The 26,414-nt window shown below is 39.7% G+C and overlaps 1 protein-coding gene across 1 annotated transcript in view; it reads right to left on the bottom strand.

Annotated features, from left to right (window-relative positions):
• PREX2 (phosphatidylinositol-3,4,5-trisphosphate dependent Rac exchange factor 2) overlaps positions 1-25,893 on the bottom strand; it is a 286,647-nt gene extending 260,754 nt beyond the window's left edge. The window contains exon 1 of the mRNA XM_032296288.1: positions 25,264-25,893. Within this exon, the coding sequence (XP_032152179.1) occupies positions 25,264-25,404 (141 nt within the window). The 5' untranslated portion in view covers positions 25,405-25,893. The remainder of the gene's footprint in view (positions 1-25,263) is intronic.
• Positions 25,894-26,414: the final 521 nt, after the last annotated feature.

Genomic DNA, 26,414 nt, shown 5'->3' with positions numbered 1-26,414 from the left:
TGTGTGTGTGTGTGTGTGTGTGTGTGTGTGTGTGTGTGTGTGTGTGTAATGGATAAGCCTAATCACATGAAAATTTAAAACCAGACAAAACAATCTATGGTGCTGGAAGTCAAAGTGGTTGCTACCTTTGGAGAAGGCTTGTTGCTGAAAGGGGACACAAGAACAGCTTTTGAGGTATTGGAAATATTCTGTCCTTGCTCTGGATGTTAGTTACACAGGTGTAAGCATATGGGGAAAAAAACTCAGTTTCTTCTATGTTACTCTCACAACACAAAATTCTTCTGTAGCCAAATGTGCATGTGTGGGAGGGAGGGTGTGAGCAGGGGGAGTTTTCCCCACCCACCAAGTAAGCAATCAATTCTGCAGTGGACACCAGCTGGAGAGATAGTGTCAGATTCCACAGGTTGAGGGCTCAGTCCCACAAGACTAAACCCCACTTCAGATGCCGATCACAAACCCCAGGTTGTGACCTGTGTTTCTGATCAACCAGCTATAAACTGGGGTTCCCATCACCATTCCTTGAGTACGATTAGTTTGCAAGAGCAGCTAACAGAACTCAGGGAAACACATGCTTACTGATTTATTACAAAGGACATTACAAAAGATACAAATAAACAGAAAGAAGAGATGCATGCAGCATGTTTGTGCAAGGGCTTGCAGAGCTTCCATGCCTTATCTAGGCATGCCGCCCTCCAGGAAATTCTGCATGGTCAGCTATTCAGAAGCCCCCTACTTGGGGGTTTTTAATGGAAGCTTCATTATGTAGACACAATTGATTAAATCATTGGCCGCTGTTGATTAGTTCAAACTTTGATTCCTCTTTCTGCCCCAGAGGTTGAGTGTGGGGCCAAAATATCCCAATCCTCTAATCATGTTTTGGTCTTTCCTGTCCCCATTCTACCTAGGGGATTCCAGCCACCAGTCAAACCAACAGCATACAAAAGTTGCTCTATCACTCCTGGGATTTCAAACACTTTAGGAGTTGCATGTGAGGAAATGGGAATGAAAGCCAAATATATCTATGTTACTGTTTCTTAAAAATCACAATATCATGACAGGTGGGTTTAGTGAAATGTATTAATAATTTACACGTTTCTGTATGTTGTTTCAGTTATCTATCACTGCATGTCAAAGTTCGGGCGGCTGAAACAAATTACCATCAACTGGGTGGCTTTTAAACAATAGAAACTTATTTCTCATGGTTCTGCAAGGTGAAAAGTCTAAGACTGGGGTGCCAGCAAGCTATGGTGAGGACCCTCTCTGATGATTTCTCTTTATATCCTACTGTAAAGGAAAGAGGGGGAAAGAGCTCTCTGGAGTTCTTTTTATACGGGTACTAATCCTATTCATACAGCTCTACCCTCATAACCTAATGACTTCCCAAGGCCATGACACAAGGGAGTTAGAATTTCCACATATACATTTCGGGCGGACGCAAACATTCATCCATTGTATTGCATAACAAACTCTGCCAACACTTAGTGGCTTACAATAACCATTTATTTTACTCGCAATTTTGTGAATTAGGAATCTGGGAAGTGTTCAGCTAGACATTCTGCCACATGTAGTACACGCTGGGTGACTGGAGGACCCATTTCTAAGATGGATTCTTCTCTTCATCCCTCACATATCTAGTGCCTTGGTGTTACCTTGGCTTCTCTCTCTTTGTCTGACTCTCTCACTTTCTCTCTCTCCCTCTCTCTCTCCTCTCTCTCTCCCCCCCTCTTTTTCTTTCTCTCTATGTCTCTCTCTCTCTTTCTCTCAGTGTTTCATATTTCAGGATCTCTCCACATGGCTGAGGCATCTCACAGCATGTTGGTCTCAGAATAGTGGCACTCCTTCTTTGGCAGCTAGCCTCAAGAGAGAGAGCTGTTCTAAAAGCACATATTCCAAGAGACCCAGGGATAAAACTTCAAGAGCCCTTAAAACCTAGCCTTGGGAGTCACTGGTCAATAGCAAGTTACAGAGCCAGCCTAGAATCAAAGACAGGGTGCTGCTACACGAGGGACAGCTACTTGGGGGTTTGGTTCATTAGGAAGACAACCTTGGGAGTAGTTGCAGCAGTGTGTTATAATTTCATCAAAAGCTTAAAAGTATAGAAGAATCTATGCATTTGTTTAATCAAAACTCAGTTAGTATCCTGGCCGGGCCCAGTGGCTCACACTTGTAATTACAGCACTTTGGGAGGCCAAGGTGGCAGATCACCTGAGGTCAGGAGTTCAAGACCAGCCTGGCCAACATGGTGAAACCCTCTCTCTACCAAAAATACAAAAATAAATTAGCCAGGCATGGTGGCACACTCCTGTAGTTGCAGCTGCTCGGGAGACTGAGGCAGGAGAATCACTTGAACCTGGGAGGTGGAGAGTCCAGTGAGCTGAGACTCCAGCCTGGGCAAAAAAGCCAGACTTCATCTCAAAAAACAAACGAAAAAAGAAAAAAAGACAGAAGTAAAAGAAAAATCAGTCACTATTCTGATAAATATTAAGCATACTAACTGAAAAAGACATGCTGAAATATAATACTTAGGCACTGCTTCCCTGCCACACTAGCTATTCGTAATATTTGTTTGCTGAATTCTGTTGCTCTCATTTTCTCCTATGTTCAATGCATTAGGAAATTATTATACACTTGGAAATGTAGGCAATAAAAAGATACATACTAACATTTACTTGTTTCACTTTAAAAGCATGTATTCACTCATTCATTCTTCAGGTTCACTATAGGCCTCGCACTGCATTAGAAATTAGTTATAGGGAATAAAAATGTGGAAAAGGCCTACTTCCTGCCTACAGGTACTTGTATAACAACATAATCAGTAGGACACACACACACACAAATAACAGGCCATGTATAGGTAACATCAGCCAGATCCACTGGTTCATTATAATTTCAAAAGACTGAGAGGCCCTGACCAGAGGAGGCCATGAGCTTTGGTTGGTTTTTAGTAGGTCGGGGTCAGCTACAGTTTTGAAAAACGGAGGGACAAAATAAAATCATCCATTCATTGGGAACACTAGTTTCTTAGCAGTACAGGAAGACTTGAGAAGAGGAATAATGAAAGCAGAAACCAGAGCTCTCCAGATAGAGGCACACAGGCCCAGACTGAAAAGTGGTAAGCGGAACACACAGCAAGGATGGATTCTGGAGCTAATTCTGAGTCACCACAGTCAGGATGCAGCAGAGATTGGACACCCACAGAAAAACTGTCCATTTTTCTACCTATTTTACAACAAACTTAATATCCAATTGTTTATATCCTTACATAAAGAAGGTAGTAAAACTGCAAGAGACCAAAGTGATAAATCAATTTGAAACAAAATTATTTTTAAAATGCTGTCACTGCATCGTCTCTAGGTTAGGAGGACTATCATAACCATTCATTCCAGTAAAAGTTAAGTAACTTTTTCTTAGTATTAGCTTTTGTACAATCAGTTCCAAATAAATTCTCAGAATTTGCACAATAAATGGTAGGAACATTTTCTCACCCTCGTACTTGGCCAACCACATTATTTTAATCTACCAAAACAATAAAAATGTCAATTCCCTTTCATCCATCCTTTTGTCATCCCTTATATGGAAAAGTTTTCTCTAAAATGTAATAAACTAGCATATTTCTAGGTAGGATTTCAGCTAATCGATGTCATGCCATGTTATAAAATACAATACTTATTAAAATTATTTTCAGAACGTGAAGAATGCTCATAAATTTTCACTTTTAAAATCAAGTTTCTGAGAATGCTTTTTAAAAACTCTACAGATTTTTCTTTCTTTCATTTTTTTCTCTTTTTTTTTTCCATAGCAATTACGCTGTTTCTTCTCGATCATAATATTGGCAAAATTGTATCTTGTTAGTTTAAGTCCAAAGTAGTACACCAAAGCACCACTGAGAGAAAAGCTTTCAAACACAAAGTTCCTATAACTCACATTATCTTTTTTTTTTTTTTTGCTATTACATTATCTTTTTTTATTATTATACTTTAAGTTCTGGGGTACATGTGCGGAAAAACAAGCAACAGGGAAAGTATTCCCTATTTAATAAATGGTGTTGGGAAAGCTGGCTAGCCATATGCAGAAAGCTAAAACTAGATCCTTTCCTTATACCTTATACAAAAATTAACTCCAGATGGATTAAAGACTTAAACATAAGATCTAACACCATAAAAAGCTAAAAGAAAACCTAGGCAATACCATTCAGGACATAGGCATGGGCAAGGACTTCATGACTAAAACACCAAAAGCAATGGCAACAAAAGCCAAAATAGACAAATGGGATCTAATTAAACTTAAGAGCTTCGGCACAGCAAAAGAAATAATCATTAGAGGGAACCAGCAGCCAACAGAATGGGAAAACATTTTTGCAATCTACCCACCTGACAAAGGCCGAATTTTCAGAATTCACATTATCTTAAGAAAGCTGTTTATCAGAGCACATCAAAGCAATTTTTAGTAATAATTCACTTTTTCTCCAATTTTTAATGTAGGTGAAAAGAGGTATATGTAAGTACATTTTTATAATTTGTAGAACATTTTTTTGATTATTTATAGCATATATTACTCTACTTCATACTTCAGTCAATAAGATGCTTAACAACTAGTATGTAACAGACATATGCTAGGTTCTGTAGAATACGTCAAGTAAAAAATCATGCATTAAGTTTTACAATAAGGGAAAGCACCTTGAAAGTTAGAACAATTGAACTAGCACTGTTCTTGATGTTAATTCTTAGGTTCCACTTTCACATTTTACATTTAACTCTTGGTATCCAGGTGTTCTGAGGCTACTTACTAATATAACTGTTTCCAACCATTAAACATCTGACTTGCCTTACTATCAGACCGAAATATGATAATGTTTTGTAAACTGTGATATGCCACACAAAATTTATTACATAGTAATGCAAGGCCAATAATACTGAAGTGCTAAAATATGTGTTACCAACAATAAAACCTATAGCTGGTAGCGTCAAGAACCTGTATAGAAAGTGACAAGAAGATAAAAGTGGTATGAAATAGATTAGGAATAGATGTCATCACAGAAAGGTGATGTTTGAATTGGATCCTGAGTATGGATATTCAAGAAGAAAAGAAAGTTATCCCCACAAAAAGAAGAGCATACATAAGCGGAGGCAGAAAGGCAGATCAACAAGATATTCGATGAATCACTTGAGAACCCTACAGGAGAAATTCTTTAGGAGTAGCTGCAGCAAATTAGTTCAACAGATAAGGCAAGGGCCTTTTTATAAGGCTCTAGAATGCCACGTTGAGAAATTAGGATGTTTGAGCATGAAAGAGGTAAAGTCTATGACAAAATGAAATAAAAAGATGAAAACACTCTTTTAGGAAGATTAATCTGAGCATGTTTGTTGGATGGATATCAGTCCACCCATTCTTTCATTGCCATATCACTCCTGAAATAAAGGAGACCACTTCGGAGAAGAAGCAGGGGAGGCCTGGAGAAAGGGGTATATCTAGTGACTCTTAAACAGAAATCAACAGGGCATTGAGACTGGCTAGACACAAGATGAAAGATAAGGAGACAAAGATGACTGAGCCTTCCCCAGGGAGACCACAGAAGACCAATTATAGAAATAGGGGAGGGACAAAGAGAAGTTACGTGTCCTCTAAGGGAAAATGATGAATTTAGTTTTGCACCTGTTGAGTCTGAGGCAAAAGTGAGACATGCAATGCAAAGTCCTTTATATAGAAGACATGACTTTGGGATTCAAAATTGTCATTGGAGCAGTATAATTGAATTTGTTTATGTAAAAGGTAATTGCAGAGGCCATGGTTAGTTGGTAAGCTTACTGGAAGGGATAAAAGTTATGTAGAAAGGGATGAGAAGCTAAGAAATGAAAGTTAGAAGAAAAGCAGGTAAACTGTAGAGTTTCATCAGAGAACCTAAGGGAGGCCCTACAGGGATGAAATTTCAAACAAGTAGCACTGATTAGCAATGTGGGAGCAGCAAAGGGAGCTCAAAACTGGGACAGAATTAAGAGGTATGGTTAAAAGATGGTCATGCCTAGCTTCTAAAAAAAGGGTCTGAAAGCCAGATTGGGAAGCAGTTGAAAGAGGACGAGAATGCAGCAAATTCAGCAGTAAATATAACAATGTAGTCAGGGAATCTGAAAACTTTGGGAGAGAATTTCCATAGCAGCTGCAAGAGGCAATGAAATTCAGAAGAGGTTTCACATGCTTTTGGCACAGAATACCTGACACTATCTGATGGAATAAACAGGAAGAAATCAAAGTTACACTTTTGTTCCTTACTCATATGTAGAGGTAATAAGTTTTATGAAGATCTCCAATGGAATTTATTACAGAAATTACTGCCACCAGAAATCAAGGGCTATTACTCATTCAGCCAAAAGTAAAGACACCTGAGCCCCTCAGAGCAGTGAACTTTAATTATATCTTCAGACATAAGGGAAAAGATGAAAACAAAACAGAACCATTAAGGACATCACATCAAACAAGTGGCTTGACAGAAATCAGTTTCTTGCATTTCAAATCTCCCTTGGCATGCATATGCTTACGTTCACAAATGGGCACTTAGAAAATAACCCGCCGTATCTCATCACAACAAAGAACTTTGGAAAATACATCAGTCTTCTATGGGAATTCTCCAAAGACTTTAAAATATTAATTTCTACAACATCTTTATTTCCCAAAGTAGCATACTGACTTTCCCACGTCAGAAGTACTTCCCTCTAATTGCTGTTGTCTTATTGCCTTGCTCAGACAAGAAAATGATTTGTTGACTGCTTTCTACCTAAGTTAAATCAAAACTTTAACTATATCTTTTCCACTACCAGCATTTCTCATGGCTATTGAAAAGTACTATTGGGTAACTATATCTCCAATAAATACAGTCTCCTGGCTAATTTCATTTCTCTTTAGTTTCCTCTTCAATGTTGAGTTAATTCTTAGTTTTATAAGTTAATTTTATTAATGCATCTCTTTTCATCATTCATTCTATTATGATATTATCTATTTTTAGGGGCAGATTGGAAAACATGTATCTCAATCCTTGATTAATGTGTATATTAATGTCATTGATTCCTTTCCTTGTATTTCTCAACCCTACTTCCGCATTAGAATCACCTGGGGAGCTTTTTAAAACTAGCAATTCTTGATTTCCACTCCCTCTCCCTGCACCCTGAGATTCTAATTAAGCAGGTCTGCGGTGAGGCCCAAGCATCAGCAATATTCCTCGCCAATTTAGTCTTTCTGACTTTTGTTGGGCTTAATGAGTCAGACTCTCTTAGATCTCACCTGTGCCCAACAGAGCAATTACTGCACTCTGTGGCTAGAAGCTGGCCTCCCAAATGACTCTTACTGAACCGAGGCTCAATGTTGTGACTCCCTTACTCAAAAAACTCCCCTAGCTCCCACCCTGTCTACTAATTAGTTCTAAACTACTTCTACTGCTATTGAAGGCCATCTACCATCTGGCCCCAAGCTACCTTTATCACCCCTATACCACTCTACACCCCTACACCCATTCTTCAATGGGACTATTTAGTCACGGTTCCACAAAAGCAACACCGTGAAATGGGACGACCTTTTTAACAGTTCCTGTGAAAAGTAAAATCTAGTCAAAAGCCACAGGCCTTTACTCTTCATTACTAGAGAGATAGATGAAAGAGAATCTATTTGCATTGGGTAAATTAATATAAGGATAATAGTTGCAAAATAGCTGCAGATAGCACTGGCCTGCTGTGTTGGCAGGTGGATGACGTGAGCCCTCCACCCTCAGTTTCTGTCCTGACCCTCAAGCCTCCTGACATGCACTTGGGATAGGGTCCTGTACAATAATCAGTTGTATCACAATTGCCGAAAGAAAAATGATTTTCTCCTGATTTATTTCATATTTCTTACTCTGAAGTTAAAGGAGGATTACCTCTTGATCAAGAAAACATGTGAAAACTATAGCTATTCTTGTGAGACTCTAACTCCAAGTATGTTTGGTATATTTTCCCAAACTAGCAGCCCAACAGAATCTCTGTAGGAGGTTGGTGGAGCTGAGAACTGCAAAATAAGTTATTAGACTTTATTTGAAAATTAATTCCATCAGAGGCATAGGACCATAAAAATAGATTAGGGTTATTGTTATTTTTGCTGGCCTAATTAATACCATGTTGTTGAAAGGCTGATGGTCATTATACTATTTCTTCATATGAATAGGAATAGTTCTCATTTAAGGTTTGGAGATTTGGACCATTTTATATATTTTTGTTCTTTAGTGTGAGGTAGAAGTTTGGTGACTAAACTGTGTCTGAACTTTACACTGCTTTACATGAAATTTAAAGGCTATCACTCCAAGGAACAGATTTCTATCTGCTTAGATTAACAGATTGATATTAACTCACTTTCAACAAATGTTACCCAAACATACACCATCAGGTCAATAAACAAAATCACTTCACACTTTGGCTTCCCAAAGTGGAGATAGCTGAATTCTCTTTTACTATTTCCCATACTTCTGGAATCTCTAAGCAGATTATAACAGCATAAACAATCAAGAAGAAGACATATGGAAGATACTGGGAATTAGAGCAAATTGAGATATAGAAATTTTAGAAATCATAGAAATTTTCAGACCGGAGTGAAACTCAGATGATGGCCAAAAAATTCTCTCTCTTCCTTTTGTTTGGAGCAACTGATTTCCCCTGTGCTTACCTGGGAATATATGTGAGCTGAAGGAAGAGACTTCCAATTTTTCCACAGTAGTAGCAAAATGAACCCACTCACCAAAATAAACAGCAGCCTTCAAACAAGCTGTCAGGAAGGATTTCAAGTTTTTCCTGAGGGTTCCATCTCCAGAAAAGAGCAGACATGATATATTAAGGAAGGTCCCAGAAGGTGGTAAGCATTCTTCTAAATTACATGATAATCATAAAATGTTAATAAACCTTCCTAGGTGGAAAATGGACTTTAGGGAGTAACTACAAACCAACTGTCTCAAATGTTACTCTAATCATCTCAGAAAGTAAGTTTAAAAGCAGTCAAAATCTACCTCTCCTTGGGTTATAATTTTGGTCCTAAGCCTTATTATTATAGGATCATCCATCCCTCAGAGTCATCACAAGCTTGAGGGCCACACTCAAAGCTACACAGTCAGTGCCAGAGGCTCCTACATGAGAAAAGACAGTGGGTGATGAGACCAGAATGCCTGAGAGTGGGCTGAGCGACGGGAACGACATTTCTCTAAAACGTGGCAGAGATTTCTGAAGCTTTGGCTCTGTCAGTAATAGACCACAGAGAGAGACCTGAGCTGGGTTAACCCTTGTCCCCAGTTCCTTTCACAACCCCCTGCCACGTTCAGACATTATCTAAGACCAAACTCTAAATGCGCCCGCCCACCCCCGTGATAACCCCAACCAAACACTGCGCTCTTGATAAATGAGCACCATCAGCACTCAGGGCCTCCAGGTCATGCTCTGGCACGGTGACCCCAGCCGCACGGCAACCTGATGACTGGAATGAGTGTTAAGATGCTGAGTAGAGCATGGCAGAAAATCTCAAAGGCTCCAAGTAAGAGCTACTGATGGTTAGAAAATTTTGTTACTGAGTTGAAAGAGTTTTACATATCTGATTTCCTTCCTAGGCACCCGCATCTTGCATTATTTCCATAGGCAAATCTTGCCTTTAAAGTTCACCCATGTATTCTCTGCATTCTTGTGGGTTAGTCTGGTACAGCGACTATTCGGTTAAGGTTGATTGTCCCCATTTTGTCAGACTCACACCACAGTCAAAACCAGTTCCCCTGAAAAGCATAGATAAGAAACGCAGGATTTTCCTTACTTTGAAACAATCAGGCAGACAGGTCACAAATAGCACAAAAGAGAAGTGGATGCAAAAGATTTCAACTTTCTGTGGTAATTGTGTTTGCACTTCCTTTTAACTTTTATAATGTATGAGCCACAGAAAGGTCTCCTTAAAGAGAAACAGGAAGCAGAAAGCACATAACCTTATCAAAAAATACAGACTGCTAAATCCCTTCCCTTCAGTTATGCTTTTTAAAAGCCCAATGTAATTATTCACCCATTCCTATTCTGAAGTTGGTAATGATGACGGTAATGAATCTATTTCCTTTTCTTTGTGCTGCAAATTCAGTGAACTGAAGAATGAAGCTCCACAAAAGGCTGCTTAAGAAATATCATTTCTAGAACCAACCCTGAAAAAAAATGTCAGCACCAGAATCTGAGCTCCCAGATTCTATTAACAATCAGTCAAGAGGTGAGGTTCCGGGACACTAAGGAGAAAGGGAATATTTTCCACAGTCCTCAAGTGACCTTTCCCCTCCCCACAGTCTCTGGCAGAGGCTCCCAATGGCACTTTACAGGCCACAAGGGGCCTCTTCCAGTTGTCCACAAGTCTCAAGGGAATCGCTTCTATAGGGCAATCAGAGACACAATACCACAGGAAGAAAGCCGAGGAGGGTTTGCAAGGTACTCTTAATCCTTCCTATTCCCTTACAGGGAAAGACCTTAAATAAGAAAAATGTATGAAAGCACCTCATACCGTAGCTTTTAACTCATGTCTGGGATTATCTAAGGCAATGGTCATAAAACGGCTTTTAGAGCCTGCTGCACATTCAAGATCTCCAATTCCCACCCCGTCCCACTTGTTCAATGCTTCCATCCCCTCGCTGCTAAAGGACACTTCATTTCCAGCAGAAACTTTTCAACCAATAGTGCCCCCACTGCACAGCATGCTGGGTTCCCACCCATGATGAATCTGAACATTGGCTGCAGTTCCCACTAGACACGGAGCTGCTGGGGCATGAAACCTGATTGACAAAACCCTCCACAAAATAAGCTCCTCAATGGTATAAACACAGAACACAGAGAGGCAGCGGATTTTAGTCTGCACCTTTAAAAAATACATGCCTATTATATTAAAGTCAATACAATGAAAAATGTCAACTAAAGAATGACACTGGTTAAAGCCTTAAGTCTTAATGTCACCAGCTTTTCCTAATCTGTTCTATTAACTTTATTAGCAATGTACATCTGGGTTTAATCTCACCTCTGATTTATCACTACTATACTTAAGAGTTAAACGAGAGACCGATTGGCACTTTCCTCCTGGATATTGCCCGTTAAGGTTAACAGTTAAAAATACAAATTCTTTCAAATACTTTTAGAGATTTACAGAAAAGAAGAGTGACAGAAAAGAGTGAATGCCTGCTTTTTCATCTTACATAAAATGTCAAAACACATGTACACTTATTCCTTTTCTCTGCTTTACTTATTCTCCCAGGCATTTAGACTAGCTAATATATGATATAGTTTACTCATTTATGTTCTAGCTCCTGGGTTAGAGTTGGAGCTCAATAAAAGCAGGAATTTTTAATGCTTGTCAGTGCTATATCCTCTGAACCTAGAATAGTGATTGGCACACACTAGGTGCTCAATAAATATGCCTTGGGCCATGAAGAATAAAAACATTTGGATTTTGAAAATAATCACTGGAGAGAATCAATCATAATGCTTAGCATATTAGGGGTTACCTTTTAGGTAGCCTGATTCATAAATTATGCAATTCTGAAAATAAAATTTTTCACTTAATAAAGTTGGTTTTGCACATTGATTTATAAATAGCTCTAGCCGCACTTTCTTTTTTTGTCTTTGTTTTGTTTTGTTTGTTCTCTTTTACGGATTTTTTTAGTTCTGTATTTTTCAAATCACACTGCCACGTGGGTACCTATGCAACAATCTTGCAAGTTCTTCACATGTACACCAAAACCTAAAATGCAATAAAATAAATGGAAAAAAAACCTGTCAATTTTACTTAACACGTATTAAGTACTAAAAGAAATTACAGAATATCACAGAGGAATCGGAACTTTGAATTACTTTTACAAACTATAAAAGGTTTACTTATATTTTCACAAGACCATCAAAGGTGAATCTGACCCAAATCCTCATCTATAAAAATACGTATATTTAAAATTGAAGATTCAGTCAAGTACTAAGCTCTCAAATTTTCTGACAATCTGACTTACCTTGTTTCTCACAATGAAGTCAACCATAAGTACAAATTTTTTAAAAAATCTTAAATCCCAGCATCTTAAATCCCAAAGAGTATTTGCTACCCTCAAAAACATTTAATTATACAGTGAAGATCCAACTTATATGTGAGAATTACTAGTGCACTAAAAATTATACAGGAGAAACATTAACTTCTTATATTCTAATTGAAAGCTATGCTCTTCCATCAATAACATGATTCCCTTTTGGACCCTACAATTACATGGCTGTACTAATTGTCCTCGCTCTAGAAACTGAGAAAGATGTCTCTAGCTATACAACATGACCCATTTACCAAACTTCATTCTATGACTACCAGAAGGCCACTTACTCTCTCCCCTCTATCTTGTCAAAGTAGGTCTGGCAAGCAGAACACTCTCAAGAATAATGATCATTTTCAACAATGGATTCACTTAATATATATTTAAAATACATATATGCTTTTCACCTAAGCAATCTATAGAATATTGAATGCAGACCTACACATTTTGGAGAGTGTGTGTGTATACACATATATGTACATATATACACATATATATACACACACACGTACATACATATATACACATAATAATTATATATGCTAATTATATCAACTAATTTTATATCTTTGCCTCAAATGTCTTGCGATTTAATCATGTATAAGATAAACACATGGGCTATATTTAAACATAAAGCCAGGGGTTCAAACCTGTTAGGAAGCAATGTAAATACCCAGAGATACAAAATGATCTCAGAGGAATTAAATTAAGGTGAAAATAGCAACAGTGTCGACATATATTAACAGACATGCCAATGGGAGAACTAAGGCTGTCTATTTTTGAAAGGTTCATGTGTTTCCTTATTTCTGCGAGGGAAACTCCTGACTTCTGGGTAATCTTTGGCTCCTGAGTGCTTGCCTGGCTCTGACCCTGTCTTGGATTGACCATAAGCTCCTGTTGCTCCCTTGTACTTAATGGTTTGCCTGAAATGAATTACTGCTCCTTCCTGATTTCTAGCTTCTGTGTACTTCCGGAGTCAACAAGTTCTGTGTCCCTGCTCCAGCATCTGCCTTGGTTTTCCTAGTCCTGATTAATCACACCATTCCCAGAGTCTGGAAGGGTCCAGGCCAGTGACTCATCAGCAGAACATCTTGGAAGAGCTATGCAAACTGTGCAGAGGATCTTTTCAGAATCCCCACTCTCCCAATTAGGAAATGACCAAAGTGTCCCCAGGTGTGAGTTTACAACGATCCGATCCTTGAAGGTAGCTCTAAGTTGTGAATTATATATGAATATGTAGTGTCTAAGAACACATAAGAAACACATAACTAAAACAGAATTTCCATATTATCTTGGAATATTTTTTCTGGAAACTTCCACAAAATTTTAAAATTACATAAAATCACTGAATACCCCAAAGCTTTTCTGTAGTGAAAGCCAATGGAAAAAAACAAAAACAACCTTTAGAGAGCTCTGGAGCTCTTATACATATATGTGAAGAGAGAGATAAATGTTAGATGGATTGCTATGTGAGAAAGAATACATTATTTTAGAGGGAAAGAATCCAAATTATATTTTAAATACAATAGGTTCTTTCAGTAAAGGAATCCAAGAACAAATATAAGTGATTTTCTGAGGACAGGGAAGTAAAGTATCAATGGATTCAAAATGTGGCAGAGACGACTCTTTGCCCCTCAAGAGTTATTCCCACGTCCTTATTTCAGTGTAGAACTCACTAAGTTTCAGCTGGGCACATGGCTGTCCAGCCAGTCAGCATATTTCCCAGTCTCCCTTAGAGCTGGATTGGCCACATTACAAAGATCTGGCCGTGGGGATGAGAGCAAAAGTGATGTGTGTCATTTCTGGGTCATATCCTTAAAGGGAGTGCTTGCCCTCCACTTTGTCTCCTACCCTCTGTCCCCCTGGGGCTGGAATGTGAAAAATGCAGTGGTAAGTCAGCTTCAACCATAGGGACAAGGACAACACCCTACTGTACTTGTTCCCCCACCTTCTCTAATCCACTGGAAACACCTAGAGAAACTACATAAATACTGAGGCCTGGCTCTCACCCCCACACACTCAGATTTAATGGGTCCTAGGAGCTTGTGGAGCAATAAGATAAAAGAAACAGGGGTCTCTGAATGACCTGATGGAGCTGAGCTGCTAACTCCACTGGAACACTGCTGGGGTATATTTAATTCAAAAATTAAATAACCAGAGTCTTAAGAGAGGATGCAAAAAAGGCCATGTTGATTACATACGGCTTTCCTAGTCACAAACAATCCTTCTGCAATGTTCGAACTATTGTTATTTGGTCTCAGTTAAAGCAGCTGAACAAATATCCTTACAAATAAACACAAAATTCTAGCCTTCAGGTTAAGTACAGGTAAGAAAAGATACTATTCTTTTTCTAAAGAAAAAACTAAAGCATAACTATAGAAAAACAAAGAAGTGCAGTTTTAGCAACATCCAGGGAAATCATGGCTAAACTAGAGAATATTTATTACAGAAAAAATAAAAAATAAACTAAAAATAATAAGACAAAGAGAAAAAAAAAGGCATTAAAGTTGGCCAATTCATTAATGATTTGCACAAGTCAATGAAGTCTTGGTATCAAAATATAATTATTTTAGGACAGAGTTAAATAAATACTGATGTCTCTAATAGGCCCATTTTTGACAGGACATAGGTTAGATTGCTTTAATAAAGACATGGTCTCCTTCTATTTTCTTGCTCTGTCACCCTGAACATGTGACTTCCATTTCATGATCTAAAATGGTTGCCCCATCACCTGCCATCACATCCTCATACCAGCAAGGGAGAAGAGGGAAAGGAGAGAAGAGAATGCATACTCCTATATGATAAAGGCACACCTTAGAAGTTACCCAGAACCTTTACACAGGCCCAAGCTTATCTGCATGGGAGGCTGAGAAATGGCTTAAGCTGGATCTAAAACTCTTATCACTATAGAGTAAAAGAACATTGGGTATTGGGGACAAGGAGAAGTCTCTGCAAGAGGTTTCATTATGAAGGAGTACATGAAAACTTGAGATAAAGCTGTGTCTAGAATATTCAAAATACATTTTGTAAATATATAAAACATATAAAATTGGTCAGGCATGGTAGTTCACACCTGTAATCCCTGCACTTTGGGAGCCTGAAACAGGCAGATCACTTAAGGTCAGGAGTTCGAGAGCAGCCTGCCCAACATGGTGAAACCCCATCTCTATTAAAAATACAAAAAATCATACAAGCGTGGTGGCAGGTGCCTGTAATTCCAGCTTTTCAGGAGGCTGAGACAGGAGAATCGCTTGAACCCGGGAGGTGGAGGTTGCAGTGAGCTGAGATCACACCACTGTACTCCAGCCTGGGAACAGAGTGAGACTCCGTCTCAAATAAATAAATAATAAAATATATAAATATATTTTTATATAAAATTATAGAAAGTCAAATATGACATGGCTACACACCACACAAAGTGAAAGCTCCCTTTATCCACGTACCTCTGGGAAAATAATGAATTCTTAAAGTAATCTTGGAATATGTGGGTGTGGGACTAACATTTAGGTCAATTAATAGAGTATAATAATGCCTCTCCATAGATCTTCTTTTAGTGCTACTGATAGAAATAAGGCTTTGCAATGGGAGATGTCATTTCTGGAATCCTAAGATTTCTTTCTTTCCAGCAACAGTCTCAAATAAGAAAAGGCTGGAACTCCTAGGAAGCATGAAAGCAAGGCCAAGTTGAGGCATTACAAGGCACCAAGGGAAAACATCAGCATTTCTTTCTTGCACAATTTCTGAAAATGTGTCACTATCTATAAAGCCTCTGCTACTGGCAAGAAGACAACTTAAATAGATAATTAAAATAACAAAAATGGCAAGGCAAAATCAAACATGGATCTCAATCCATATTTGACTCTCTCGGAGAAACAAACTTTTCAAATCAATAAAAATGTTTATCCATCTATATTCTATGTTGTGATATTTTTGCTGTAAAACCAGAGAATATTTTTATATTGGTATTCTAAATTTAATAGGCTTGAGTCATTTCTTAAGTATTATACAATCTAACCTTTCCAAATGAAGGGTCTGCCTTTTAATGTAAAAGATGCATTTCACATTAATGACAAAACACAATGTCTTTTGCTAAGGTATTCTCCAGAAAAATAGATCCCTATGCTCTATTATATGTAAGGCTATACAACAAATTTTTTCATGAAATCAAAGTCTGAAATCACCTATGCTAATTAGAAGTGCTTAAAAATCATTACTTCCAGTTAACATATCATTTTTCTTAAAATTTCAACCATTGACCTCTTGGATCAAATGCAATAGTTCATGAAAATGGGGGAAATTTCTTTAAGCCATTATTATTAGATGTATCAGAATGTGAATAGTTATGTTCAATACCATGTAAAAAGGGACCCAGCCACACTTAATCAATGAAACATTTACTAAGGGATGTTTTTCCTGAATTTTTGTTTGTTTGAGGCAACTACAATGTTGTAAATCAAAGATGATCTTGATTTTAATATAGCTAATACAATTTTAAGAAATTATAAATTCTTTGATTTGTAATTATAATGTAAATCAAAGATCTTGATTTTAATATAGCTAATAATACAATTCTAATAAATTTATATTTGAAAAATGTTAATAAATTTAATAAAACTTTTAATGAATAACAAAAATCAATCTCATGAAAAGTAAATATGAATAAAATGTTTAAAGAAATAATGCAAACTAAAACAATTCTTTTTAGATCAAACTAATAATGCTCAAAACACAGCCATAATAATTTTATTTGTTATGAAAATATAATGCCACGTATAAATTAAAAGAATGCTTAACCAAACACTGTTTAAAACAAATAAGAAACTATAATCACACTAAAATGTCAGATAAATCAATGTTTCTTTTTTTTAATGTGGCTAATAACTGATTATGTCCATTAAATGTAAAATAGCAGTCCTACATAATTTACACCCTGGTTTAAAAAATGGTTGTCATTATTTCTGAGAGTTGAACCTTGTCATACTAGATGTAATAATCCACAAGTGCTTATGTCTCTACTTGAACTTCTTAGTGTATAAAATCACATTTAAAAGAATAATTGAACAAAGCCTATCATATATCCACCCTCGGATATCCAAGTTCAATTCCCTTTTCTATTCCTGAAAGTGTGTGTCCAAATTGTTACTGTTCTTTTCAGGGCACTGCATTCTCAGCCAAAACAAACAACAAAACAAGAACAAAACAAAACAGAACATCAGGCAGAACACCAGAGTTCAACTTCATAGAGAAAGAACGGTCATCGGGTAGCAACCTCCATACTTGCCTCTGCCCTAAAGTGACCCCTTGGCCTTACTCATGAGTCCCTTCCAGAGGAAAGCCATTCCTCCCTGGTGGCTCCCAGACCACCCCCTCTACTGCATTCCCAAAGGCCCCTCTGGCCTTCTCAGAATGTTCTTCTATTAAACTTGTCCTTATGCCTCCAGGCTTGGAACAGACAGGCTGGTGACTCTCAAGCTGGTCTGAGCATGTGCCAAGCTCAGTCTGTGGACAGACAACACAGAGGAGAGGGAAACAAACTTGGAGTTTGGGGAGGGAAAAAGAAATACTTCCTACCTATCAAGACTTTACCTACAGAAGCTGATTTGAATTCAGGCCAGCTCTGTGAGATATTATCAAATGTGTTTTCCAAATATGAAACTGAGACATACAGAGGAAGTGTTGTTTGCCCAAAGTGAGAGAGTTTGTCAGTTTCAGTGCAAGGATTTAAAACTAGGTCATCCGATTCTATGCCATGCACTTCACCTCACTGTCCCAGTGTGGGAGGGAGAGCCTCTGGTATGTGTTCACAAGGGGCCACAAAGATCATGCCAGGTAGTTCCACAAGCTGTACACTGAAGAAGCAGCAGAATTTTTAAAATACACAAGTGACAGCTTCCCCATTTAAAGCGTCTGCAGATATTTTCCTATGGGTATGTTACATGACAAGAAGGCTCAGAAAATGTTGCCTTATCTTATCTTCCAGTGCCATAGGGGTGCTTGCTATGCTTCCCCCAAAGATGCCATTTGCCTTCTGCCATGCTCTGTTGTCACTGCTTTAGTTCCCTTCTTGTCTCCTTCCCCTTGGCTAGACTCATCTGCCTACCCGTCCCTGGACAAAGTCATCCCCTTCTCTCCTTGCAGTGACCACAAAACTCTGAATAGTTTAACCATCATCCTTCACATCCTCAGCTTCCACTCATGCCTCAACTGGTTCTGACAGTCTGGCTTCTGCTCACACGCTCTACTGAAGCTAAAACCCCAATGACATTCCAACTGCCAGATCCAGCAACCTCTTCCATCTTCACACAGCCCACTTCCCTCAAGCCCTGCCACTGTAAAGAGACCTTTCTTCTGAAAACTAGCTCCTTCCTTGGGTTTCAAAGTATCACTCTCTCCTAGCTACCTTTTTCAGTCTTTGATAACTGAAACTCCACTCTTCTGTATCCTTTAAATATTGACTCTCCAACATCCTACCTTTTGTTTATTTTCTTCCTCTAATTGCTCTCCTTGTGTCATCTCTCCCACCAGATCGCTTCAAAATACATGATTAATTTGTAGATCTCTCACTTTTGGCCCAAATTATTTCTCAAGTTCCACATTCTTATCTTCAAAAATCATAGCAGTATCTGTGGCCCAGCTCCTCAACATGTCCAAAAGCAAATTCATTTTCCTTCTCCTCCTCATGCTGTTCTGCTCCCTGCATTCCAACTCTCCGTTAATGACACTATCCATCTATTCTTCAAAACGAGAGACCCAGTCCCATCCTATGTTCTCCATTCTACTTAAACTTCCACTTCTGAGAGGAGTACACAAAATACTAAAGCTTTTACCCAAAAAATTGCTCAGAGTTGGGCTTTTGATTTTTTGTGGTTTGATTTTTTTTTATTGTTGTTCTTTTGTGTTTTCCAGTGCTTTCCACATTTCTTACCCGGACTAATGCAATGACAAACTCCTAACGGGTAACTAGACTTCATCTTTGTTCCTCAACCCTGTCAACAGAATTCTCTTACTAATAAATAAATCTAATCGAAATAGCTACTATTTTTATATTAAAGTCATTGGTATTTTAATAGAGTATAATTATAAGACTGTTTCAGACCCCCACATGCCAAGCTCTGCCACACTGAGGTCACATTGCAGATGCTGCTCTTTGGATAATTCTCCCAGTATGGCATATTTCTCCTCATCCCTTAGGCCAGCTCTGTCATCACCTCTTCCCAAAACTTCCCTTGACTCCCCAACTGAAAGAATCTCTATTGCCTCCATGTGACATTATTGTGATGATCCAGCCCCTAACATAAGCTGCATTCGTCTGCACAGGCTGCCATAATGAAATACCACAGATTGATGGCTTAAGCAGAAAATTATTTTCTCGCAACTCTGAAAGCTTAGCTCTAAGATCTATGATCTAGGTGTCAGTAGGTTTGGGTTCTCCTGAAGCTTCCATCCTAGGCTTACAGAGGGTTGCCTTTTCCCTGTGTCCTCCCATGGTCTTTCCTCTGTACCCCCTGGTTATCTCTCTGTGTGTCCAAATCTCCTCTTCTTTGAAGGACACTAGTCAGATTGGATTAGGGTCCACCCCATGACCTCGTTTTAACTTAGTAACCTCTTCAAAGGCCCTATCAACTAATACAGTCCTGTTCTTAAGTACTGGAGGTTAGGACTTCAACATAGGACTCCTGTGGAGGGACACAATTCAGTCCATAACACAAACCTTAAGCATAATGTACTGAATCAATCATCTTTGCCTGAAAGAGGCAGGTCATGATTTAAAGAGTTTGATTTCAGATTCATTCAAACTCTGCTTTGTTTGCTGTTGCATTGTTTGCCTGTTTGTCTGTTTTCTTGAGCACCTGCTATTTACAAAGCCCTGCGTTTAGGCCAAGAAAAGCATACATGGGAAGTAAATGCAAAGTCCCTCTTCTCTGGGAATTTGCCATCTAGACAGATGTTTTTTCTGACTGCTTTTATGAAACCTCAGATCTGAAGAAGGTAGAGCCATGCACGGAGAAGCCAGAGTGGCAAACCTGAAGTCATAAAATCCAGCTCCCTGTCAGCCCTTGCAAGGCCCTCTGGAGCTCCAGGGAGCACAGTCTGAAAGAGCTAAGAGACACGCATATATTAAGCTGAATAAGACAGTGAGGATGCAATTGTTTAAACTCTAAGGCATCATACTAACTGTGGTTGTTGTTACATGGAATATAAAGTTTTCTCACTGTCTTAAAGTCAACTAATGAGCATTTATAAGAATATCATTAAAAAGACTACACTATCAGAAGGAAAATACAAGAGGAGGAAACAAAGAAGAGAAGTGAGGCCATATAGAAAGGGTAGAGGAGGAATGTAACAGAAACAAAAAGTATATCCAATGATGACCATAGGCATAGCTCTTTATAACAACTGTGGCATCAGCAAAAATAACAGTAACTACTTATAGGGCCCTCCTATGAGCCAGATGAGCCAAGCCCAATCCATATATCATATCATCCTTACCATGCCCTTGAGAAATGCTGTTCTCCATTTTACAAATCAAGAGAAAGGGGCATGAAAAGTTAGGAATGTGTTTAAAATCACAAAGCAAATTAGAGATGGGACTTAAAGGCTAAGGTGTCCGAGGTCAAAGCCTAGACAGGCAAAAAATTTGAAAATCTTTTATTTATGATAGGACACATAGCTTGAAGTCTTGTTTTGATGTGCCCACAATGTGGACTAGCCATGCATTCTGGTTTGCCAGGAACAATCCCAGTTTCCATGTATTTGCCAGTGTAATTATTAATTGCACTCCCTTTCACTCTCAGAAAAGTCCCAGTTTACAAAGGAAATTATATGATCATCCTGCCTCAATGCCACTGACCCACAATGGAACTGGTCTAGACAATTTTCCAGACCTGATGCAAAATAAAAATGTGAGGACTCTAGTTCAAAAAGCAGGGGACTATGGGAGAATGCTATTAAAGGTATTGAAATAAAAAGCTTTTTTCTTTCATGCATCTGCTCTGCTCATGTCCACCGTCCCATCAGATTTCATCCGCAAAACACAAGGTCAAAGATAAAATTGGTAAGAATTTTAAGAGCATTAAAACAAGCTGGACGTCCCTCCCAGTTCAGAAGCCCGGGCCACAGCACAGGATGTGAATACATGAAGCCAGCCCTGGGTCTTCCCTTTCTCTGTCCACTCACATGAGTCTGTCATCTTGGCAAGCTCTGCCACAGGTTTGCAAACAGGAAACAGGTTGTAACTTACTACTGTATAGACTTTGGATGTTAAATACTGGATATTAGGTTCATATAATCATTTCTTTAGAAGAAATGTTTCCAAATACTTTTAATAAAGTACAAAATTGCATTTCCCAACCAAAACAAAAACATAAATTCAGGCAAATTAAGTCACTCTCTACCATTTTATCTGTGACCTAAAAATAATAAATTTAGATAGCATAGCCTATTTAAGATCTCAAAAAAATTTTAGAATATATGAGATGAAATAATAGTGCATGCAAAGTTTTTAATACCTTAATGCCTGATTTAAATCATGTTTCTGTTTTAAAGGCAGGTACTCATGTTTAATCTGAAATTTTTTGCTGCATAAATTCATATGTGCCTGAGCAAAACTGAAGAAAATTCTACTGTCTATCTAGACCAAATGGAAGAAAACAGGAAATCAAAATGTTAAGGATGATTGAGGCACTGTCCTTAAAAACGGAGTGGGAGGATAGAGGATGGGCCAACACTCATTCATGTATGCACTCAACAAGCATTTATTGAGTACCTACGATGTCACAAGCACTACACAAAATTATGAAAAACACAGGCACACAAGGTATGTCCCTGTCCTCAAAGAGATCTAGCAGAGTGAGACCAAAGTAAACAAATGCACACATCAACTATTTTGGGAACTGTGGAAGAAGGAAATGCAGGGTAGGGAGGGTACAAAGCAAGGCGCACCTGGGAAGAAGGGGCTAACTGAGCCTTGAAAGCCCAGTAGGAATCCTCCAGGTATAGAAGGAAGGCTACAGGAAGAACAAAGGCAGAGGCCTGAGGAAGCACAGCCCACCATGGCAAGAGTAGCCAGGTGAAGGCACAAAGTTTTGTTCAAACAGCCGTATGTGCTTGGGGGTGACTTCAGAGAAGATGCAGATAGATGCCATGGTATAAAGAAGAAAGGCGATGCTCATGGGCTGTCTTGGGGATGGCAGTGGAGGAAGACGCTCTTTCCTTAAAGGCCAGTGGGTGGGAATTGAGGAGAGAGAGGGCTCAGAAATAGGAAAGATTTTAGGAAAGCTTTTCCCTCTGGTCATATGATTTTTTTTTTTTTTTTTTTAGATGGAGTCTCACTCTGTCACCCAGACTGGAGTACAGTGGTGTGACCTCAGATCACTGCAACCTCCACCACCCAGGTTCCAGCAATTCTCCTGCCTCAGCCTTCTGAGTAGCTGAGATTAAAGGCATCCGCCACCACGCCCAGCTAATTTTGTGTATTGTTAGTAGAGATGGAGTTTCCCCATGTTGGCCAGGCTGGTCTCAAACTACTGACCTCAGGTGACCCACCCACCGCAGCCCCCAAAAGTGCTGGGACATATGATCTTTTCATAAAGGTAATAATACCATTTTTGCCATGGTAATAATGCCATTTTATTTGTAGGGCACTAAGCAAAAATATATTATTAGTAGAACTCAAAATCTGTTTTCTACCTCTTCTTCCTTTTCCCAATAGAGACTAGTCATCCCTCATCCATGTTAATGGCTTAAACCAATAATAGAAATGATTAATGACTAATCTAGGAGATATTTAAATTTGACTTAGGAGTAAACTATCAATTTTTGGCAACAAATTTACCGCTCAACTTATTTAACACTATAGCTAACTTTTAAAAATAACTCCTGTTGTTTGTCTCCATCTCTAATCATTCTCTTAGGTTAGATTCCTGGAAGAGGAATTACCAGGCCAAAAGGTTTGAACAGCTTAAAAGTTCTCGGTACACATGGACACGGGAGGGGAGCACTACACACTGGGGTCTGTTGTGGGGAAATGGGGGAGGGACGGTGCGGGGTGGGAAGTTGGGGAGAGATAGCAAGGGGAGAAATGCCAGATGTAGGTGATGGGGAAGAAGGCAGCAAATCACACTGCCACGTGTGTACCTATGCAACAATCTTGCATGTTCTTCACATGTACCCCAAAACCGAAAATGCAATAAAATAAATAAATGGAATTTAAAAAAAAAAAGTTCTTGGTACATATCAGCATAGTCTAATATCAAAACCAGGGTAACTACATCAACTTCAGATAACCAAGAAAATTCCCTGGGGATTAAATGTTGCTATAAATAATACACTAAAATTAAAATCCAATAATGTATTACAAATAGATCTCAGGCTGTGCAAGCTAGAGAAAACTTTTATTTAGGATGGCATTCACACCAATTAGTGCATTTGTGCATATAAACATAAACAAGCACAAATGTTGCACAAAGAAAACAAAAGGTGGAAGGGCCCACAGATTCTGCAAGAGATGAAAAGGAATCATGAAATTATGTTCTCCTTGTAAAAAAGGAAAATTTATTTTGTGCTTTCCATACTTTCTTACCTAACTCTTTATAGTAATAATAAGTTTTCTGTTGCAATGATCAGGTTTAAGGTTAGAAGAAAAACTGGTATTTTAAATAAAGATCAACAAATTGGTTTTTAATATAATTATGTTAACTGTCTATTTCTGCAAATTAGCATTCTGCACAGTACTGTTTTCATAGATCTTCAGAAAGGAGTAATTATGTAAAAAATGACTGAGATTCTTCAAAAGACAAAGAACTTTGTTACCACAAAAGTTTCATGAAAGGCAAATTTAAAGCTATTAAAAGTCAAATCTTAAAATCATGCTTTCTTGACAATCTTTGTTACATATAATAATTCTATAAATCACCAGTTACCAGGATGTTCTCAAATACCTGTACATTTGCAGAGAATGTGGCCCCTGGGTGTCAAGCATATTGATTTTGAGAAGTCAACCATAAGCCAACCTGTACATTTTACATCACTTGAGACATTATTCTTTCCTTCTTGCCACAGCCAAGAAGTGAATTTTTTCTGTCATGGTGGTAGGCAGAAAGTTGACAGATTTCAGAACACTAAGCAGGAAGTTTGGCACCTGAAACATTTTCCTCCAGACCAAGGGGGCATGGAACTGGTTGCTGGAAAGGGAAGGATTTGAATGAGATCACAAAAACTAAAGCTCCTGGTTCTTTGAATGATGCTCTCCCAGGAATCTGGGTGGAAAGAAGCCAAGGCTCAAATTCTTTGTCTTTTCAGCAGTGAATAGGAAAAATTCAACTTTTGAGTGATGTCTCAGCAGTTACTTTCACTCAGTTTTGCCTCTTCGGCCCTAAAATGAATGAAACGTTTTCAAAGCAGAGGGCAGTGAGTCAAGCACAAACTGGGAAAGTACATTCCCAGTTCCACGAAGTCCCAAAGCTTGATTACAGTACTCTCAGGGGCCCTGTAAACAAGGGACCAGAAACTGAGCAGAGGAGAGATTTTAAACTGGGGGCGGAGGAGGGGGGAGACCGTAGGACTAGGATGGGGTGAGCGCCACATGTGGCTTTAATATCCAACAGCTGCTAGAGATCATCACCCCACTGCTCCCTCTATACCCCCACACTAGAATCCTATGTTTCAAACATCCTAACTAAAGCGGCCACTGCCATGTTATCTGAGTAACGAACTCAAGCTCCAGCACATTCAAGGATTTTTTTTTGAACTTAGTGTACCTGAATGTAGCCGGCTGGACCTTTAATCACTAAACCAAAGCTTTAAAACGCAGTCTCCCGGAAAAGTCGAGAAGGGAAAACAATTAACACAGTGCACTTGAGCAGACTGGGTAGTGGGGTAAAAGAAAGGTGAGGGAAGATGGGGCAGCTGGGATTCCCTAGACTGGATCTTTCTTCTCTCCAGCTCACTTTTCAGACCCGGAGCTCTCCAAGGCTCCCGCAACTCAGTGAGTCCGGGGCACTAACAAATCCCCGCGGGGGTCGCCGCACCCGCAAACGCAGCATCCACGCGCAGATTCCCGCGCCTGCGATGCCCCGACCCGTCCCGGGTCCCCGCACAGACAATGCCGCGCGCGCTTCCAGCGGCCACTCCGGTACCCGCGCCCCGCGCCGCCCCGACGTCCCCCTGCGTCTGCCAGGGACACTCACCGACACCAGGAACTCCAGCGTGCCCACATAGTCGCGCTCGGTCTTCTGGAGCTCGCTGAGCACGCACACGCGCAGGCGAAGCTGCTTCTCCAGGTCTTTGGCGCTCTCGGCGCGGCAGTCCCCGCGGCTGTCCTCGCTCATGGTCGGCGGCGGTGCGCGGCGCTGCCAGCCGTGCTGAGCGCTGACCCGCGCGCCGGCTGCTGCCCGGCCCCCGGCGGCGAGAAAGGAAAGTTGCCGCCTCCCCCAACTCCGAGGAGAGACAGACGACTTTACATGCTGGGGAGAGGCTGGGCGCGGGGAGAGGAGGGGATCGGGCTGCAATCCCGGCGCGGGGGGCGCGGGGCTCCGCAGAGGAAAATCCCGGGAGTGGGGGCTCCGGCCTGTCCCTGCGCACCCGGCCCCGCTGCTCTGGCCTCACTCGGCCTGGGCTGGAGGGGAGGTGGCTCCGGCAGCCACAGCGGTGACTTGGACATTAATCAAATGCTTTGTATCCATGTGACTCCGACCCTTTACCCTTCGCCAAATCTCAGGAAAAAGGAAACACAACCCTGGGGAAGTGCTGCGTGCTGGCTAATCACACATACGCGCAGGCACACGCATCAGCACTTGAGATGGAACTCACGCGCGCGCGTGCACACACACAGACACACACCAGCTCCTGAGATAGAACTCACAGGAGGTTCCCAGTCCCAGGGACACACGCTCCAAAGCGCAGCTCAAGGGTTACTCCTGAGACTCCGCTATTGTTTAACTTTAATGTGTTTTGTACAAATCCTGAAAGCAAAGAAACAAGTCCCCACGGTTACATAACTGGATGGGAACAAAAACAACCACGGTATTGACCCTCCGGTCTTTGAAAAAAAACACATTGATTTTTGGTTTCATTCAGGCACAAAACAGGTTTGCTTTTAAAACCTTCCAACTGAGAATAGTTCACAGGGCAGACACCCTCCAGTCTGAGCTTGGAAAGTCAATTAGCATAATAAATGAAGACACTATGGGAAAATGACAGCCTCTGCCCATGCAATAAACCCCAGATAAAATAAGCATCACCTTTGTACTGTGCTGTTTTCCATGTCTATAACTTTTTTCAACGTCAAGATAGTGTGTAAATCCACCAAGAGGCGAGGGCATTTGTGCCGGTTTTGTTT

Source organism: Sapajus apella, unplaced genomic scaffold (genome assembly GCF_009761245.1).
Source record: "Sapajus apella isolate SASKATOON/1434 unplaced genomic scaffold, GSC_monkey_1.0 scaffold35, whole genome shotgun sequence".
In the NCBI taxonomy this organism is placed as follows: Eukaryota; Metazoa; Chordata; class Mammalia; order Primates; family Cebidae; genus Sapajus; species Sapajus apella.
Note: the sequence above shows the minus strand (reverse complement) of the source record. Positions and strands in the feature narration are given on the sequence as shown.